At 43.8% G+C, this 21,395-nt stretch overlaps 1 protein-coding gene across 1 annotated transcript in view; it reads right to left on the bottom strand.

The window, feature by feature from the left end:
• The window catches only part of GM2A (GM2 ganglioside activator), a 191,085-nt gene that overhangs the window by 43,735 nt on the left and 125,955 nt on the right, over positions 1–21,395 (bottom strand). The window contains exon 3 of the mRNA XM_044069405.1: positions 18,576–18,758. Coding sequence (XP_043925340.1) covers positions 18,576–18,758 — 183 coding nt within the window. The remainder of the gene's footprint in view (positions 1–18,575; positions 18,759–21,395) is intronic.

Genomic DNA, 21,395 nt, shown 5'->3' with positions numbered 1-21,395 from the left:
GGGCAATGCTGAGAATTGATAGTGCTCTGATCCTGCAAGAAATCTGAGGTATCTTCTGCAAATTGGTCGAATGGGGCGTGCAGGTATGCCTCCTTGAGATCTAGAGTTACCAGCCAACACTCCTTGCCCAGCATGGGAAGAAGTTGCTGTAGGGTCAGCATTTTGAATTTTGGGACAATGATGTATGTGTTTAAGGTGGACAGGTCGAGAATAGGTCTCCAACTTTTTCCTTTCTTGGAACTAGGAATAGTCTGGAGTAGAATCCTTTGCCTTGTTCTGTTATTGGTACTCTTTCCACAGCTCTCATCTTTGTTAATTGCATTATCTGCTGTAGAGCTTCTGTTTTTGGTTTGGAGGCAGGTTTGGCATTCCTCTTTTGACTGGTAAAGTGTGGAAGTGGAACCGGTAACCTTGGTCTATGGTTTGCAAAATCCACTTGTCTTTTGTGATATAGTGCCAGTTTTTCGAAAATAGGGTTAATTTTCCGCCTAATGGTGCTGCTATTTGTTCCCTGGTAGGCGGAGTTAGAATCAAGTCACTGTGATTGTCCTGTTGTAGTGGTAGTGGCTGTGTCTGTGCCTCTGTTATTACCTTGCCACTGTCGTCCTCTGTAGGCACCCCTCTGGATTGATTTCTGCCTCTGGAGCGTCTATTCCTGCCCCTTTGGGATCTTGTGGAGTCAGGAAAGGACCAATTTTGGCAGGCCAGTTCCTGCTAAACCTTGGGGCTGAACCTGTAAGAAATCTTTAACCGTTTGTACAGATTTTGCCTTTTCTTCCATTTTCTTCATTACCTGCTGGGCAGGTGTACCAAACAAACTGGCCTTATCCATAGGAGCATCTAATAACTTAGCTTTAACATGATCCGGTAAGACCTGTTCCTTCAGCCATGCATGTCTTCTTATCACTGTGCCAGTCATGGCTGATCTAAATTAAGCCTCCAGTGCATCATAGCCACATTTTAAGGAATGGTTACTAACCTGTTGTATGTTATTTACCATTTCTAATACATATTTCTTATCTATAGAGTCATCAGAGGATAGCTTTTTAGTTAACTGATCAAGCATAAACTCTTGGTATTGTATCATGTGAAACTGACAGTTTAAAGCTCTAGCTGAGAGAGTAGCAGAGGTGTAAACATTTTTGCCCCATCTGTCTAAAGACCTGGCTTCCCTTTCAGAAGGAATAGGGTTTTTTGCTGTGGTCGAGGCTACTGCCTTAGGTCCCTGGGATATAGTTTGGTAGTCTGCAAGTGGGGCCTTGTATAGGTGATGATGAGTGTCTGGCACCCTGTAAAATCTATCTGGTTTGGCAGGGGCTGGAGGTAAGGAATCTGGTGCAGTGCAGACATCATTAAATGCATCGTCCACAACAGAGAGGACAGGAGGTATAGCTAAGGGCCTGTGTTGTGGTAGGTGCAGAAAAGTCCTAAGTCTTTTTCTGGAATCTGAGAAATCCTGTTCCTGCCATTGGAATTGTTCTCTCATGGCATGTAAGGTTTCCCCAAAGGAGAATTCTTCTGGTGGAGAAGCAGCTGGAATGGATTCTTCAGCATCTGAGTCTTCATAATTGGAGAAAGGAGCCTCTGGCTGGTCTGTAATATCTGAGTCATCCAGAATCATCAGAGGACACAGGCTCGGGGGGCTCTGCTCTAGGTCTCTTTTCTGGGGGCTGAGAGGCCCTGTCTGGGTGAGATTGAGATCCCCTAATTAAGGATATTAAATCTTCTGCCAGAGTAAGCATTTGTGAACTAGAAGTGGGCCTGGTTGAGGGGGGTTTAACAGGCACAGATTTAGTAGATTTGGCTGCTTTAGCCCTGGCAAAGGCCTTAATAGACATGGCTGCAGGAGGCCTAGCAGCACCACGTGCTGGGGTAGAGACATCCAAAGGGATGGTGTCTGATAAGTCACTAGTAGCCACTGTTGTAGGTAAAATTTCTGAGGCCGATTCCAGTAAAGTAGTAGGAACCTCAGTAGTAGTCATTGATTCGGCTGTACTTTGATCAGTTTTCTCGGTTTCGGCCAAAACCGAGACACTCGCGGTTTGCTTAACCATGGTTTCGGCTGAAACCGTGGACCGCGAGTGTCGGTCTTTTTCTTTGCGTTTTTTAACAATTTGGGTGGTCGGAGGATCCAACGGCATAATGTACGCAAAATCTGAGCCGAAAAACTGTTCAGCAAACTCCGACCGACGCCTAAGCGTTCGTCGGTTGAATGAAGCACAGGCCGAACAGGCTGCTACGTCGTGGTCTGGGCCTAAACAAGGCAAACAGTAAGAGTGGAAATCTTTATGAGGTATTTGTTTCCCACAAGTTAAACAGTTATTGACTTTTTCTGACATCGGCTGAGGCAAGAAAGAGTCCCCAATGGGGTACTTAGCTTTTAGAAGTCTTGGTAGTATTCGGTAGTAGTAATCTCTGGATCTGACCGACCGGCACTTGCGAACAGCTTCTGCTTGGGCCACGGCAAGAAAGACTGAGGAAAATGGCGTCGGCTGATGCCTTTATACCCGAAGACCAGCAGAGATGACGTCGGGTGAAGTGCGACATCAGCCGAAGCCGGACCCGGACTTTGGAATCCGGCCGACCGAAGGGCTGCCTGACGACAGGACAACCCAGTTGTTATGACTGCAGATGCATCCATGAAGGACATGTGGAACCTGTATTATATTTATGACCCATTTGTCCTGGGTGATCATGTGCCAATTTTGTTGAAAAAGTGCTAGCTTTCCCCCTAAGGATGCTGCCAAAAGTTAAGTGCTTGGCATTGGCAGAGGGAAGTCATTGGGACTGTTTCCTATATGGCTGTGATTTGTCTTCTCTGCTTTTGGAGGTAGAAGCACCCCATTGTCTGGGCCTGTATGAGCCCTGGGGCTGTTGTCTGCCTCTAGGGCATCTGTATCTGCCTCTTTTGTGGCCTGACAGTGGAAAGGACCAATTCTTAGAAGGCCAGTTCCTGCTAAATCTGGGTGGCTGTACCTGTAAGAAATCCTTTACTGTCTGCATAGATTTAGCTTTATCCTCCATTTTCTTCAATACCTCTTCTGCCTTAACACCAAACAAAGTATCATGCTGTAATGGAGCATCCAATAATTTTGCTTTTACATGATCAGGCAGATTCTGTTCTTTTAACCAAGCATGCCTTCTAATGACACAACCTGTAACAGCGGCCCTGCAAGAGGCCTCCAGTGAATCAAAACCACACTGCAAAGTATGCTTTCCCACTTGTTCAGCTGCATGCAATAAATCCTGCATTTCCTTGTTCTCAGAACATTCAGAATTTGTCAACATTTTCTGTTTAGCAGTGACATTAAGTATTGCTGATATTTAAGCATATGAAACTGACAATTTAAAGCGCTTACAGCCAAGGTAGCAGAAGTGTAAACTTTTTTCCCCCATCTGTCCAGTGCCCTTGAATCCCTATCTGAGGGGACTGGGTTTTTTGCAGTAGAGGCCTTGATCCCTTTGGGACCCTGAGATATAGTTTCTGGGTCAGCAGCAGGGTTTTTATATAGAAATTTATGAGTATCTGGAACCCTGTAGTATCTGTCTGGCTTAACAGGTGCAGGAGGTAAAGAGTTGGGGGACAGTCCAGACTCTGAAAATACATAATCTACAATGTCTATAACAGGTGGAATAGCAAGAGGTCTGTGCTGAGGTAGTAGAAGAAAGTCCCTGAGCCTTTTCTTAGATTCTGAGTAATCTTGGCTCTCCCAGTGGAAATGCTCCCTCATGGTATGCAGGGTTTCCCCAAATGAATAGTCCCTCAGGTGGAGAAGCTGAAGGAATAGATTCTTCAGCATCAGAATCCTCATAGGGAAGAAGAGAGTATCCCGGTTCTGAAGAGGAGTCAGAGGAAATGGAAACCTGATCAGAGGAATCGTATTCAGTGTCTTGCTTAGGCCTCTTATTAGGAGGGGGATGGAAACCCATGATCAAAGTAATTAAGTCTTCGGCCATTTTGAGCATCTGTTTGTTAGGCATGGAAGTCTGCCCTGGAGAATGCTGTACTTGTTTCCTTGTCTTTAAAGCTGTTTTAGTCATAGTCTTGGATGCTGAAGTTGGCTTGATATAAAGCTGTGTAGGTCTGAAAACACTCTCAGAAGCCGATACCTGCTCAGCGGCTCTGGACCCATCTGAGGGATTAGTTTCCGAAGGCCCAATACCTTGAGTATCCAGAGACCTAGTTGTCTCCACGTGGGAGTCGGAGGCAGCCTGTGGCTCTGAGGTAGCGGGTGTCAGGGGCTGCAAAAGCGCCTCACTGAGAACCGGCGACTGGCCTAGAAGAGGCTTAGTCATCGGTTTGGGACCTCGGATGCCTGTCCTTTTCTTTTTCCTTGTGCTTTTTATGAACTCCGGTGATTGGCTGTTCCAATGGCATTATACAGTTAAACCTTCGGCCAAAGTAATGAAATGCAAAATCGTACTGACACTTTCGTGTGTTGGTTAAATCTAGCACAAAACCGACAACTAGCAACGTCATGGTCAGGGCCTAGGCAAGGAATTCCTTATGAGGTATTTGCTTCCCACAAGAAATACAATTGTTAACTTTTTCTGACATCAGTCTGGAGCAAGAAAAAAGTTTCCCCAGCGGGGTACTTAGCTTTATTGAAGACTTCGGATCTGAAATTCAATGAGTTGGCCGACCGGCACTTGTGAACTGCTTTTGCTTCGGGCACCGCGTGGCAAGAAAGACTGAAGAAAATGGCGTCGGCTGCATCTTATATACCCCTGGCGCACTGACGTCAGGGAAGAGGCGACAGCAACCAACGCCAGACCAGGACTTTGGAATTCAGGCCGACTGCGGGTAGCCTGCCAGCAGGATAACCCAAGTGTAACGACTGCATCAGTGAAACATGATGAACATAGGTTCATAGGTTCGTACTAGGCTATCTGCCCTAAGGCATTTATAAGCCTAGCCAGAGTGTATGTGGCTTACACCACCCCTTAGGATGAGAATACTACGCCCTTTTAGGGTTTAGTTTACTATGCCTCTGTCTAGTAGTGACACAGAGATGACCCCCGGGGTAAACCTACGATCTCCCATCCATTCGTCGAGATTTCTCTTGAATGGAGTCAGTGAGGGGCTCTGCCTAACATGGACAGGGATTCTGTTCCAGAGTGTAGGGAGCCTCTGGGTTATGAATCTGTCCCTCCAGCACGTCCTATTTATTTCTGTGTTGAGGTTTAAGTCACTTGTTCTCGTGGCTCTGATGGATTTGGATTTTCTGAGGTGGAGCATGTCCATTAATTCAGGATTGGACATGGCCTTGTACGTCAGACACAGATCACCTCTGAGTAGGCGGTATGCGACTGAATAGAGCTGGAGTTTTTTCAGTCGGGCGGCATATGACATATTTTTAAGACCCTTTATCCTCTTGGTGAGGAACTTTTGGGGTCTTTCCAACTGCTGCAGGTGTCGGGTGAGATACATCCCAAATGGGGCATTGTACTCAATTATTGGCCCAACATTATTGGGGTTACTTGCTAGATATAATTCTTGACAAATAAAATTTGCCTACAAATTGTCATGAAAAGCTAACCTTTAAATAAGAAATGAATGTAGTATAACCAGTCTTTCTTGCATCTTCTAGATATTTTCCCTAAACATAAAAATAAATGGTTAAATTTCTACTTTTACTTTTATATATAGACTATCCCCATTTTAACTATCCCTTATGAGACCAAATGAACGTAAGAATTATCATACTTTACTTGACAATGTAGTGACTTCTTGTGTGTGTGTGTGTGTATATATATATATATATATATATATATATATATATATATATATATATATATATATATATATATATGTGTGTGTGTGTATAATTTTCTCGGAACGAGATTGTTGTCTGTTTTCTTTAGATAGGTATTTGTATTGTTTATTTGTGTTTTTGAGTTACCGTATTGTTGTTATTATTTGAAAAAAGAAAATTGAAATAAAGAGATTTTTGAAAAAAAAAATCTTTTCAGTTAAGCAATTTCTTTGGTGACAAAAAGGTCTATCTGTGGGGACCCCCATTTGTGGGCTATGCTGAGAAATGTTTCCCGATGCAGCTGCCATTCATGGGGATCCAGCAGGTGTCTGCTGAGATGATCCGCTACAATGTTGCGAGTCCCTGGGAGGTACTGTGCTATGAGGTGCAACCCCAGACAGTGAGCCATCTCCCAGATCTGCATCACTAGATGACAAAGAGGGTAAGACTGGATGCCCCCCTGTTTATTTATGTACAACACATTACTGTGGTGTTGTCTGTTTGAAAGCCACTAGGCCCTTCTGCATTGCCATCAGTTCTTTCCAGTTTATGTGCTTGTGTCTGAACTGAGCTTCCCACCTGCCCTGGGATTGAAGGTGTTGGCAATGAACTCCCCAGGCTGTCTCTGAAGCATCTGTGGTTAGAGTTTGGTCCTGAGGGATGATCCTGAAGGGGAGACCCAGGTTCGGGGCACATGCCTGTGTCCACCACACAAGTTCCTCTTTGAGGCAAGGGATCAGCGGGACTTCTGTCTCCAGGGACTGTGAGTGCTGGCACCACAGCTTCTTGCGGTACCACTGAGGTTTCCTCATGTGTAGTCTGGCCACAGGAATCATGAGAATACAAGAAGCCATGTAGCCTAATGCTCAAAGGAATTCCCTGGCTGAGAGGCATTGTCTCTGCATAATGCCTTGGAAGTATTGTGTCAAGGAGGAGACCTTATCTGGAGGAAGGAAAGCCTTTTGAAGGGAGGAATCCAGAACAGCCCCCAGGAAAACTACTCTGGTGGATAGGTCTGTGTTGGATTTGCAGAGATCCATGGTGAACCCCAAGGAGGTGAAGAGGGTCTGAGTGAAGGGCCGATGTTTGAGGAACTTTGACTGACGTGTGACTTGAATGAGGCAGTAGTCCAGGAAGGGGTAAATCTGGATTCCTTTTGTTCTGCAGAAGGTGATCACAGGGGCTAAATGCTTTGTGAAGACCCTAGGAGCAGTAGACAAGCCAAAGGGCAGTGCAGAGAAATGAAAGTGACTGGTACCTGCCCTGAAGTAAAAAAAAAAAAAAAAAAAAAACTTCTGCATGATTCCTCTATAGGAGAGAGAAAGCAAGCATTTTTTAGGTCTAAGTTGACCATTATGACCTGGGGGCTATCATGGGAAGAAGTTTTGGAAGGATCAGCATTTTGATCCATTACCAGCAAGGATCGATTGAGGATGGACAGATCTAGGATAGGCATCAACAGCCTTCCTTTCTAGCAACCAGGAATAGCCTGGAATAGAATCTTTTCTGTTTTTGATGATCTGGTACTGGTTCCATTGAACCCTATGAGGATAGGTTGTAAATCTGGGAAATGGTTTCTGATCTTTGACTTTGTGGAACATCTGGGTAGCCTCAGTATCTTAAAGGCTCTTTAAAGTGAGCTTGTAACAGTCTGAGATGACCCTCAGAATCAACTCTTCTGAAGTAATGACAGATCAGTTTTCTTTGGAACAGGGACAGCCTTCTTCCTAGTCTTCCTTCTATGTTTTCTGTGGAGGGAGGGGGAGGGAGTCGCTGCTGCTCTCTGCCAGGACTACTGCTGCCTTTGAGGCCTTTCCCTGTGAGGTTTCCTCTGGCTGCTTTTTGATTGAGAATGAAAGCACCAGTGTTTAGTGGGGAAATTCCTACTAAACCTAGGAGGCTGAACTTGAAGGATAGTCCTTGATACTTTGCATAGATTTTACTTCACCTTCCATCTTTCTTAGCACAGCCTCAGCCTTTGGCCCAAAAAGGAAGTCCTTATCCAGAGCAGCATCTAGAAATTTAGATTTGACATGGTCTGGTAGGGTCTGTTCCGTAAGCCAAGCATGCCTTCTAATTACACAGCTAAATGCAGCAGCTCAGCTAGAGGCCTCCAAAGCATCAGTCACAGTAAAGAGTGTCTAGCCACCTAGGAGCTGGAATAGCAAAGGTCCCAACAGTTCCTTAGGAATGTTGCTGTCCTCCACGGAGGAGGTATTTTGCTTCATTGTATCTAATACACTTTGCTGCTATTTTACTGCTTTCCTTGTCAGTAGGTAAAGGGTTATTAGAACAGCTGGCCATAGCTCACTTGCGGCCTGGGGTAACAACCTCTGGGTCAGCAGAGGGGTTTCTGAAGAGGAGTTGATGCAAGTCCAGCACCCTGTAAAACTAGTCTGGTTTTCGAGGGACTGGAGGTAGAGAGTCTGTGTTCAGGGAGCAGTCCATAAAAACATCCTCTATGACCTCCAAAACAGGAGGAATAGGCACATATTTGGTTCTGGGAGGTCAAGGAACATCCTAAGTCGCTTTTTAAATTGTGGGTATTCCTGTGCCTCCCACTGGAAATGTTCCCTCATGGCATGAAGTGTTTTCCCCAAAGGATAGGTCTTCAGAAGGTGAAGCTGAATGCAGATTTTCCTCAGAACCCAAGTCTTCATAGGAAGTAAGGAGGGGTCCCCCCTCAAAGACAGACACCTCCTGGTCAGAATCCTCATTCGAATCAGGAGGTTCAGAGTAAACATCTGATGAGGGACCCCTCTTCCTTTTCCCTGGGGGAAGACTGCAAAGGGTGGGGTTACCTAGCTCTGACTAAGGAGATGAAGTCCTCAGCTAACCTGGCCAGGAGCCAGTACGCCTTGGCATAGGCCCTGAGGTAGAACACTTCTTAGGAATAGCTTTTGGCTTGGGCCTAAGTCTGTCATCCAGACGCCAGACTCCTTGTAAGGCAGAACCAATGCAGGCTGATGCCTTGAAGGATCGTCACTGGTGCAAGATCGCTCGTTGGAAGCATAGGTCTGCTGAGTGACTCTGGACTGAAATTAATTGAAAGCCAAGGTCTGCACAGAAGTAGAGGGACCCGACAGCATGTCAGACTCTGAATGGGTCTTGACAGAGGCCTGCACCACCACCTCAAGTCTCAGAAGGGGGCTGCAAAAATGACTTGCCTTCCTCAGTGATAATGAGCCTTGGCGGACTGGTGGATGGTGAATTGATGTCATCCGAGGCCCTAAGCTTGGGTCTTTTTTCATTATCTTTCTTACACTTAGGGAGCTCTACCTTAGGATGACTGGCATCCACCATCAAGCGATGCAAGGAAGACTGCAGACTAAGATGCCTATCGGCCTTATGCCTGATAAAACAGGCACAAAAAAGACAACTAGGGACGTCGTGATCTGGGCCTAGACAGGTAAAACACAAAAGTATGAAAGTCTCTATGTGGGATTTGTTTACCACAGCAGAGACAATCGTTGACCTTATCTGACATGAATTAAAGCAAGAAAGTGCATTTTTGAATGGGGTCCTTAGCTTTAGATGATTTTTCTCTGGTGAGGACCAACAGACACATTGAAACACCGCTTTTGGCTCAAACATCAAGAAAAACTGGTGTCATGGCACCGGCTGGCTCCCATTATGCTCAACCGTACTGATATCAGGGCAGCTGCCAGCTTATGAGGAGGGAGATTTTGACTCTGGTAGTCGGGCTGACCAAGAGCTTCCACAGCAGGAAATCCTGTAAGTCAAGACTGCAACAGTGAAACATGAACATCTGGTTCTATCACTCCTTGGGACAGCATGTGGTGATGAAAGCGTGGAGGGAAAAAAATAATAGAGTCTGATTTGGAGAAGTCTGGAAGGAGGAATTTGCTACCACTGCCATCTGTAGCCTTGATGACTCATGAAACAATCAGTTTCCAAGTGAAAAATGGAGATTCAGCCTTTCTGGAAGAAAAAAAAAAAAAAAAAAAAAAAGGTCAGAGTGGAAAGGGATCACAAGGTCTCTGGAACAGTCATTCAGACTTGCAGTCCTTAGTTTTTGGACGTTCAAAACTTCTTTTTGGAACCCCCTTTACATTTCTTCTTAAACGTCGGTTTACCTGTATTTTGTTTTGTTTGACTGTCTGCTCTTTTTTGCCAAAATTGGATGAGGAGAAAGAAAATCACCTGGAAATTTTGGAGAAAAAAAAAAAAAAGAGCTGAAAAATCGTAGAGATTCCCTGGATCTGCTTATCGCTTTCATCACGCTTTTTGATCACCTCTATGCAGCAGAGGGGCCATATACAAAATCTCTAACCAAGGGAAAATTTAAAATCTCATTTTTATCATCTGGGCGGTTCTGAGAATGCAGTCATGCAATCCTCCTCACCAGTGGCTATAGCCCTGGAAGAAAGATCAAGAGAGCCATTCACACACTGTAAATAAGTAGTGTGCAACAGAGGAAACAAGTTATTTACAGGAGAATTCTGCTCATAAGAAGAAACTGCAGATAAAACATTCCGCATACTTTCACAGTTTGTCAGAACAAACTAGCACATCAGCCTGAAAGTCAAAGTTGGAGAAGTATACACTTTTTCCCATACCTATCAATAATTTTCCTGCCCTTATCACAAAGATTAGGATTGGAATTAACTAAGTGCATAGTAGCAGTGGGATCATCTAAATCATAGCTGCTATGTCAGATTTGGGAATAGTATATAAAGATTTAAATGACTGAGGAACTTTATACATCCTGTCGGTCTTTTTAGGGACAGCTGGCTGACTATCAGGAAAAAGGCAGGCAGCAAGATACAGCCTCTAAAGCAGACAGAGCAGGAGGAAAGGGTATAGTCTCTGGAAAATCCTTCTGTAACAATGCACTGTATTTTCTGAGGGACTGAGAAACCTCAGTGTTCTCCCACTTAAAGTACTGTCACATTCTAGCAATACTCTCACAGAAAGAGAAACTCCCACAGGGAGATTTAGAAAATTCACTCTCCATTGAGTCTGAATCAAAAATTTGAGGAAAAAAAACAGTATCTGTCCCTGTAACCTCCATTTTAAGCCTAGCCAATTTCCCTCAAAGCTGAGAATCAAGCTCTGTACCTTGTTGTCTGGAAGGTAAATACCTTAACTATTATGCCTGCTCAGATTCTGAATCTTGAATCTCTTCAGGAAAAGTGGAAGCCATCTTTCTTTTACCAGAAACTACTTTACAAGAAGTCAACAGCTTAAATAAAACCTTGAGCCAGACCCAGTAAAACTACTGCTATCCAAAGAAAATTGAGGAGTAGTACAGATGCTTGTTTTTTGGTTTCTTTTTGACAGGAAAAATGGGGCCAGTTGTGTTACTAGTGACAGCTGCAGCTTCCCCAGGGATGGGCACAGCATTCTGACACAACAGGGGAACTTTCCCTATTCCCTCTCCCAGGACCAACAAGAGTGTCTCTCTTGCCCACTCAGGGGACGTGGTAAACCCCTGGTCCATTGTGGCTGTAGCTGCTATACCAGATGGATCCAGGGCTAAAGATGAGTTGTCCGAGATGCAACAAATGGCCACAACAAAGTCACCCACCTGCAGGTTAAGCAATCTGGTAGCCCGTTATGATGGCAGGGGCTGTTTGATTAATGTTTTCATTTTGTGGGTGGAAGAAAGACCATCTGTGGGACCGGTAGTCTGTTCCATAATCAAGCCGAAAATGGTGCCCATTTCCCAGGGAAGACTAGCAGCAATTAATTGCTGGTAATCACTGCCAGTCCAAAAAAGTTACTTTTTTGACAGAAAAACAGTAAAAAAACCCCACTATGCCAGCCCCACAAAAAACAGCATTTCTTCTGAGAAAGAAATGTTTTCAGTTATTTTACACCACTTTTAAACTGAAAAAAAGTGCTCTGTTTAAAAATAAGTTATAGTTAAATTCCACTCCAATAAAACACAGCACTTCTTGCTTTAAAATAAAACTTTCCCGGAGAGGAAAGTAATACATCAACAAAATTAGCAAAATGGAAGTTCTTCCCCCAAAGGGTACTTATCTGCCAGGCAAAGGAAAGCATAAGCAGACAGTCAATCCTGGAAAGGCTCGGGGGAGCATACTCTTTGGCAACAGTAACGTTCTGGACAGCTTCTGCCCCAAACTTGCCTTTTAGTCAGCTCAGCTTGACCTGCCAGATAATTTAGGCATATGGAAGGTGCCATGAAGCTTAGGATGCTGGCTTGCTGTTATATTCTTGACATGATAGAAAGTACAGTTGCGTACACTTACCATAAATGTAGATGTTAGAGTGTATTCACTGTTGCAGTCATCACATTTGGGTTATCTGCTTGCAGGTAGCCCTCAGTCGGCCTGATTATCAAAGTCTTGGGTCCTGCATCGGTTGCTGTCTCTTCTTCCATGACGTCAGGTAGTCAGGGGTATAAAGCATACAGCCGACCCCATTTTATCAGTTTTTCTTGCCCCAGATATCAGGTGCCCCCATAATGGGAAGCAATTATATACAAGGTTACACCTCCAACAAAAAGCAAATACACCAGAAAGCTTTAAGCATAGTAAACAAGAATAGACATATAGTCAATAGAAGTCAGGGGGCTGGAGGGAGGGTAACCAGGACTGCAACAGTGAATACACTCAAACATCTACATTTATGGTAAGTGTACACAACTGTACTATGTGCTTCGTGTTTTACTGTTGCAATCATCACATTTGGGCAGATTCCCAAAGCTAAGGATGGTAGGAGGCCATTATATAGCATAAGGACCAGCTATAAGGCCCTGCAAGATTGCAGTGGCAAAGACCACTCTGGATTTAGAAAAAATTGGCAAGTGGTAATGCTTGATGAAGGTATGCACAGAACTCCAGGTAGCAGCTTCTAGGATGTCCTTGGTAGGGACACCTCTAAGAAAGGTTGTAGCGGTAGATGCAGCCCTGGTGGAATGAGGTCTTATCTCCTGTGGGGTAGGTTTTCCATGGTGCTTATAGGAGAAATGAATGCAATGGCCTATCCACTTAGAAATGGTTTGCTTAGAAATGGCCTTGCCCCTGCAACAAATGCAACCATCAGCTGTTCAGATGTCCTGAGAGGTTTAGTCCTGTCCAAGTGAAATCCAAGTTGTCTGTGCATGTCCAAGGAGTGCAGTATTCATTTTCCTTTGTTCTGTGGATTAGAAAAGAAGGTTGGCAAATGAATGGACTGATTAAGGGCCACACTGGATACCACCTTGAGCATAAAGGAAGGATTGGTCCTGAGGGAAACCCTGTCCGCATGAAAGATGATAAAAGGCTCCACTGCCATGAGGGCCTGTAATTCAGACACTCTTCTTGCTGAAGTGATGGCTAGAAGGAAGGCTGTTTTCCAAGAAAGGAATTTCAACTCTGCGTTTGCAGCTGGCTCAAAGGGAGGCAGAGTGAGCTTTTCCAATACAAAGTTACGGTCCCAGGCTGGAGTAGGGGCTCTCCTGGGTGGTCTTAGGTTTTTGGCCCCTCTGAGGAATTGCTTGGATGAGAGAAGAGGGGGTGGTTCTGTATTATAATGTGCTGAAATGGCAGAGGCCTGAATTTTGATGGAAGAAAAAGAAAGGCCCTTGTGAAGCATCTCAGTTAAGTATTGAAGAATCTGAGGTAAACTGGGCACTGCTGTGCCCATCCCCAGAATCTTTTCCATTTTTCAGAATAGGATTTTCTAGTACTAGGCCTCCTTGCTGCCATAATGACATCCATCACTTGCTTACTGAGGGATGGCAATGGAGAGATGAGGTAATTAGCCAGGCTGCAAGGTTCAGAGTTTGAAGCTGTGGGTGCAGAATCTGGCCTTCCTGCTGGGACAGCAGGGCAGAGGTCTGAGGCAGGTGCCATGGTTCCAGCAGTGACACACTGTGCAAGAGGGGGTACGAATGTTGGCGTGGCCAGTCTGGTGCAATCAGTATGCTCCTTGGTTTGTCCTGTTTGATCTTTAGTAGCACTTTGGAGAGGAGAGGTAGAGGGGGAAAGGCATAAACTAATAGGTTTTTCCAGGTGAAGGACAGGGCATCCATTTTCCAAGCTTGTCTATGGGGAGTCCTTGTGGAGAATTTGTCCAATTGGTCGTTCTGAGGGGAGGCAAACACGTCCATCTCTGGGCTCCCTCATTTGTTTCTTAACATGTTGAATATCTTTGGTTCCAGTTTCCACTCGTGCAGGTCCATGAGATTTCTCCTTAGGTCGTCTGCCAGTGTACTTAGCTTGCCTGGCAGGAATTGAGCTTGTAGTTGCGCTTGGTAGCTCTAGGCTGTGTTCCACAGAGCAATGGCTAGTCTGCAGAAAGGGTATGAGCGGGTTCCCCCCTGCTTGTTTATGTACCACATAACCGTGGTGTTGTCAATCCTTACCAATAATTGTCCTGGAAGAATGTGGTCCTTAAAGGCTGTCAGAGCATTCTGTGCAGCTAACATTTCTTTTTGACTGATATGCAGGTGCATTTGACTCTGGTTCCATTTGCCCTGAATGCACCGCCCTGCCAAGTGAGCCCCCCATGCATAGTCTGATGCTTCTGTTGTTAGGGGTTGGGTGTCAGGAGGTAGAGTGAATGGCAGTCCCTTGTTTAGGTGGCAGGCCTTTGACCACCAAAGGAACTCTATTTTTTGACAAGGTATGATAGGAATCATTGATTCTAGGTCCTGAGAATGTTGACAGCATAGGCTTTTTAGATACCATTGTAGTTTCCTCATATGCAGTCTTGCATATGGAATTAGTAGAATGCAAGAGGCCATGAACCCCAGGGCTTGCGGTATTTTCCTTGCAGATAGCTGGGTCTTTGTGGCCAGTAGTTTGAAGTAGGCTGTCAAATGAACTTGTTTCTCTGGCGTGAGGCAGGCCATCTGGGAAGATGTATTCAAGCTTGTTCCCAGGAATACAATTTGTTGGCAGGGTACTAGATGTGACTTCTTTTCGTTTATAGTGCACCTCAGAGAAGTTAGCAATTTCTTTACAAATGCCAGATGATGTAATAGTATGTCCTGGCTTTCTGCCTGAATTAGACAATCGTCTAGGAATGGGAATATTTGAATAATTCTTTGTCTGCAAAATGCAATGACTGGAGCTAGGCACTTTGTGAATATCCTGGGCGCAGTAAATAAGCCAAAGGGTAGTGCAGAGAACTGATAGTGCATTTAGCCTGCTCAAGCGTAGGTATCTTCTGCAAGATTCCCTTATTGGGATGTGCAGGTAGGCTTCCTTTAAATCCAGTGTTGCCAGCTAGGCATTTTTTCCCCAGCATGGGAAGCAGCTGATGTAGAGTTAGCATTTTGAATTTTGGGATTTCCCAAAAAGTGTTTAGTACAGACAGGTCCAGGATAGAACCAGAAATTGTCTTTCCTGGGTACCAGAAAAAGTCTTGAGTAGAAACCTTGCCCCCATTCTTCTTCTGGGACAGGTTGAATAGCCCTGATGCTTAGAAGAAAGAACTTGCTTTTGAGCCTCTGCCCACTGGTTTGGGGGTAGTTCTGGCCAACCGTTTGGGGTTGGTAAGGAGTAGAAGTGGAATCTGTATCCTTGGGAAAACTATATTTAAAAACCATTTGTCTTGAGTAATGAGTTTCCAGTTTTTTTGCATGCAGGGCGATCTTTCCCCATAAAGGAACAGTCAGTTGAGCAGGGCTTGGAAGGTTTAAATTTAAGTCATTGTGACGGTTTACCATGGGGGTGTCTTACTACTCCCAGCTTTGGAAGTGGGAGCCCCCCACTGCTTAGGTCTGTGAGGACCTTGGGACTGAAGCCTGGGTGTTCTGCTGGTTCTGGGTTTGGACTGAGACGGCCTGGAAGAGGCAGGAAAGGACCAATTCTTAGTAGGCCAATGCCTACTAAATCTGGGAGACTGTACTTGTAGGAAATCTTTAACAGTTTGCACAGATTTAGCTTTTTCCTCCATCTTTTTAAGTACTTCTTCTGCTTTGTTAACAAACAGGTGGTCTTGGTTTAAGGGAGCATCCAGTAATTTAGCTTTAACATGATCTGGCAAAGATTGCTCCTTAAGCCAAGCATGCCTTCCAAGTACAGACCCAGTGACAGCAGCCCTGCAAGATGCCTCTAAAGAATCAAAACCACATTGCAAAGTATGTTTTCCAACCTGCTCAGCAGAACGCATTAAATCCTGTAATTTTTTATTTTCAGCACAGCCAGGAATCAACATCATTTTCTGTTTAAGCAATCCAATAATATGCTGCTGATACGTTAACATATGAAACTGGCAGTTTAAAGCCCTAATGGCCAAAGTTGCAGAAGTTTATACCTTCTTACCCCATCTATCCAGGGCCCTGGAATCTCTATCAGAGGGGGCAGGGTTTTTGGCAGTAGTAGCTTTAATGCCTTTGGGTCCCTGTGAAATGGTGTCCAGATTCGCAGTAGGGTTCTTAAAGAGGAACTTGTGAGAGTCAGGTACCCTGTAATACCTGTCAGGTTTTCTGGGTGTTGGAGGTAAAGTGTCAGGGGCCAGGCTAGATTCTGAGAAAGCATCATCTACAATGTCCAGTACAGAAGGGATAGCTAAAGGCCTGTGTTGAGGTAGGAGTAAGAATTCTCTAAGCCTTTTTTTGGAGTCAAGAGTAATCCTGGTTTTCCCAGCGGAAATGCTCCCTAAGAGTATGCAAGGTTTTACCAAAAGAGAAATCCTCTGGAGGGGAAGCAGAGGGAATGGAGTCCTCTGCATCAGAATCCTCATAGGTAGATAAGGGCAACTCCTGGTCATCAGAGAAAACAGAAATTTCAGAATCCTAATCAGAAGGAAAATCAGTCCTAGGTCTCTTAGAGGGAGAAGGGTGGCTTCCCCTGATTAGAGTAATAAGGTCTTCAGCGATTCTTATTTGTTTTTTAGGCATAGGGGCCTGACCATGCGATCTGGGCATCGGTTTTCTAGGCATCGATCGAGTTTTAAGCCTTGAAGAAGAAGATGGCATTGGTTTAATATGCAAGTCAGTAGGCCTGAATACACCCTTCGAAGCCAGTGCCTGCACAGTGGCTCCGGACCCATCCAAGGTAGAGACATCCGCAGGTTCCACAACTGAAGAAGCATCTCATGGCATACTGGACTCCGAATGGGTCTCAGTAGAGGCCTGCGAATCTGAATTAGCGGGTATCAGGGGCTGCGAAAGCACCTCACGGAGTACCAGTGAACTGACGACTAGCTTAGGAGAAACGTTGTCGGCAGCTTTGGACCTATGCGGTCTGTCTCTGTCTTTATCTTTGCGTTTTTTCGGAATGTCAGTAGTCGGGTGGCTTACCGAAGCCATTTCTGGATAATTGAACCGAGTACCAAAATATTTAGATGTGAAAATGAACAGACGAATAGTTCGAGGTTTGAATAAGGCACAAAACAGCGAGGTACGTCGTGGTCTGGGCCTAGGCAAGAATGCAGTACGAATGAAAATCTTTATGAGGTATTTGCTTTCCACTAGAAATACAATTGTTAACTTTTACTGACATTGGTTTAGAGCAAAAAAGGATCCCCTATGGGGTACTTAGCTTAGTTGAAGACTTTGGATCTGAAACTCGAAAACAAAAATTTCAGGAGTCGGCCGACCGGCACTTGCGAACGGCTTCTGCTTCAGGCACTGCACGGCAAGAAAGACTGATAAAATAGTGTCGGCTGCATGCTTTATACCCCTGACTACCTACCGTCATGGAAGAAGAGACAGCAACCGACACAGGACCCAAGACTTTGATAATCAGGCCGACTGAGGGCTACCTGCAAGCAGATAACCCAAATGTGATGACTGCAATAGTGAAACACAAAGAACATCCCATATAGTTAAGGCTACTGCAGCAGTGATTAATAGGATGAACATCAGTCTATGCCATCTTTCTTTAAATAAGACACTGTCAGATACCAGCTTTATAGAAGGGCACAAACGCAGGAAACAGAAACATAGTAGAACTGTCATGTGTAGCAGCTGACAGCTTTAATGTTATACATGTTGTTAGCATTTTTTATTTATTTAAAGTTATACTGTAGTCTGTTTTAATTTACCAAAAAACAGAAACTGCAAATAAAGTGAAATTACATAACTGTTTAACAATGGTAACATAATCCGAAAATTAGAAACATGCAGTCTTCCCTTATACTACAATAAATGTCAGCATCTCAAATACTTGAAAAACTCTCTGAGAGACATCATACTTCAAGGACATTATCGACACAACTTGATGGCGATACCTTGCAGTAACATTACTGTTAATGCTGGTTATTTTTGCTGTTATTATTTGTGTACAGTCACGTATATGGTTAAAGCTTTAACACACAATGTGTTCCTTTAATATGAGATTTGTTATGAATTAGTTCATACCTGCACAGCAAAATGCACATTAAGGAATGTACATTAACAAAGACATCGACTTCCTACTGCAGCAGTTCACACCTGGAGTGGCACAGTGGCGTAATGGGTAGCACTGACGCCTCACAGCAAGAGGTTCTCCAGTTTGGTTCTTGGCGGGGTTCCTTCTGTGTTTAGTATACATGTCCTCCCTGTGTTCATGTGGGTATTATTTGGGTGTTCTTCCACATTGCAAAGACATGCAGTAGGGGGACCAGGGACTCTATGTTGCCTGTAGGTGCGAGTACATCCATATATAATACAGAAAAAACACCTGGCAACCTACTTCCACTTTCCCCTTTGCCTTGTAAACTTAGTGGATAGTGGTGGCTGTCCACAGGTTACTCTGGAATTGTCTGTGACCTGTAAGGGGGAGGGGTGTTCACCACTAAGAATGGGCCTGTGACTCCTGTCTACTTATGTCAGAGAAATAAAAATAACTAATTTTTTCCTTCAAAAGCTCTTTAGCAATTTACAGTCTTGTCTGTGTAATGAACATTACTCACCATTTTAAAGGGGCAATGACAAGGGATCCCATAAGCAAATAAAGGTTCAGGGCAGTCTTGTCCTGGTGGGATGACATCATCAAGAATACTGCACACGTCTTTGTAAACACAGCTTCCAATGTTACCTTCACATGGAATTCGTACCCAAACACCAACTACCTTCTTCTCTAAAGTTAAATTGACCTAAAAAAAACAATAAAAAAATAACCGTTTGGCTGCTTCTAAAGAATTACACAACAAAGAATTTTAAGATGCTCACTGCCTAACATCCTAGGTCTTGAAATGTCTCCATGGCATATTACATTATGCACTACATGCGGATACAGTAGTTTGCTTCAGATCCCCAGACTCTTCTCGTTTTATATACTTGTGTTATCAATACTTTTTGCTCTGTTTTACTTTTACCTGGAACACCTTTTGTACGGCCTAGATGCACATAATGCTCTGCAAGCATAGCAATTACACGCATGAAACAGCGTCTAGAACATTTTCGAGTATTAAAATAGACAGTGTGTAGGTCAGACAATCGGGACAAAATACAATTTGATACAACTTCAATGTTTCTGGTAAGACCTCAGCTCAATTTTTATTACTGTGCTTTATCACAATGTACTTAACAAAATGGATGAAGTTCTAACAAACACAGGTTAAAATTTAAGAAACAGTGAATATCAATCACCTCTCTAATATCTCTTTTAGGAAATGTCCATTACATTAGGGAACACTATTTTTTGTAAATACTTTTAATATGCTCTCTATCTTTATAACTTACTCTGTATACATTGTTCTTTTTTATCAAATTATCTACACAACATAACTCTGCATTTGTCACAAGCAAATGACTTGAATCATGGCCAAAAACAGTCACTGGACTAGTCCACCTATACGCCAGTAACAATGTTAAATACAGAAATACATTTTTTCACTTGACATTCTGCATCAAGTGTAGCAATGGCAAAAGTAAGAGGGAGGGAGAAAAAGGAGTGTAACTTGCAACCAGGCTGTTCCATTTATTAAAACAATTCCACTGAGGAATCAAACCAAAACTTTCCTTCAGCACTGATGAAAGAAGAAGAATGCCATGTAGGAGGAATCATGTCATCATAAAACATTCTATGAACCATACTGATTTATGGTAACAGCTTTCCCTTCTACATATGAACAAGGTTCTATTACTTGCACTTTAGGCTATGAAGTGCTGGGCAATTTCATACGTTCATATACCTGCTGTTAAGCCCTGAACTCACAAACTCTTAAGAGTATTACGATTTCTTTGCAGATATCGTGCATAAAGAGTGAATTTCTGTCAATACAGCAATCTCAAAAAAATGTCAAGGAATGAGCAGTTGGATGAAAATCTTATTTATTCAAGTCATTAACCTAAATACAGACTTGCAGAAATCAGGTCTACTACACACAGAATCAGAAACTGTAGCACAGGTTACACATGTGCAAGAATGAGATTCATCTAGTACTTTTCAGAAGAAGACGTCTGCAGACAGAATAGCTTCCATCATTCATCATACACTGAGGTTTCAGAATTATTTGGTATTTATCCAAACTAGTTAACTAACTAGACCACTGATTAACATGAACTTGTATCACAGAGGGAATAGCTAAGCCATTTGGAGCCAAGGGTGAGACCCTCATTTGCCCTACTCACAGAAGAAAAAATAAATTTTCTTGAGCAGGAGTGGGAAAATGTCTTGATAACAACTTTTCACAACAACTTAATGGTTAAAAACATGTCCAAACAGGAAGTTTTACTGTAAATTTAACACATTTTCAAAGTTAATCATCCAACTGTCCTATCATACACAAACACAACACATCACAGCTTTAGAAATTGAAAGAAACCACACAGATATTAATAATAATGCAAAATTCAGTAAACATCACCTTTATTTGCAAGTGCAATCCAAATGCCCAAAGCAGCAAAACAAAATTATACCATTAATGGCTTGATAAATATGAACTGCAACACAGAAAAAAGTACAGTTTTGTTTGTTTGTGTCTTTTGGCTTTTCCCGGTTAGGGGTCGCCACAGCGGAACTCCGGTCCGCTAATGTTTGGTAGTGGATTTTTACGTACCGGGTTACCAGCCCTAATGCACAACCTTCAACGAAGGTATGCCCCATTCACGTATGCCTTCACACAGAAGACACTCTAGCTGAGAATCGAACGGGACAATGCTACTGCAGCACCACCCCCGCAGTACCTACCATAAATGTAGATGTTCGAGTGTAGACACTGCTGCAGTCATTACACTTGGGTTATCCTGCCGTCAGGCGGTTCCCCAGTCGGCCTGAGTTCCAAAATCTTGGTCCAGCGTCGGTTGCTGTCGCCTCCTCCCTGACGTCAGTGCGGCAGGGGTATAAAAGATGCAGCTGACGCCATTTTCTTCAGTTTTTCTTGCCCCAAATGTCAGGTGCCCCCAAATAGGTAGGCAATTTATATTGCTAATAAAACATACATAAGAAAAGCAAACAACAACTTTCAGTTACCAGCAAATACTCCCCATAGGTAGTAAAGGGTAGAAGACATGGGTGCGTACCAGCAAGTAAGAGGGGAAGGAGGGAAGGTAACCTGGACTGCAGCAGTGTCTACACTCGAACATCTATATTTATGGTAGGTACAAAACTGTACTATGTTCATCATGTTACACTACTGCAGTCATTACACTTGGGTAGAATCCCAAAGCTGAAGTAGGGAGGCTGGTTCTATAAGGCATTAGGGGTGGCTACTAGGCCCTGCAGCACTGCAGTGGCGAAGCCAGCTCTGGATTTAGAGTAAAGAGGCAGATGGTAATGCTTGGTGAAG

This window comes from Protopterus annectens, chromosome 4.part0 (assembly GCF_019279795.1).
Source record: "Protopterus annectens isolate FY-2018-M chromosome 4.part0, PAN1.0, whole genome shotgun sequence".
In the NCBI taxonomy this organism is placed as follows: Eukaryota; Metazoa; Chordata; order Ceratodontiformes; family Protopteridae; genus Protopterus; species Protopterus annectens.
The sequence above is the reverse complement of the archived record's forward strand: the minus strand, read 5'-3'. Positions and strand labels throughout refer to the sequence as shown.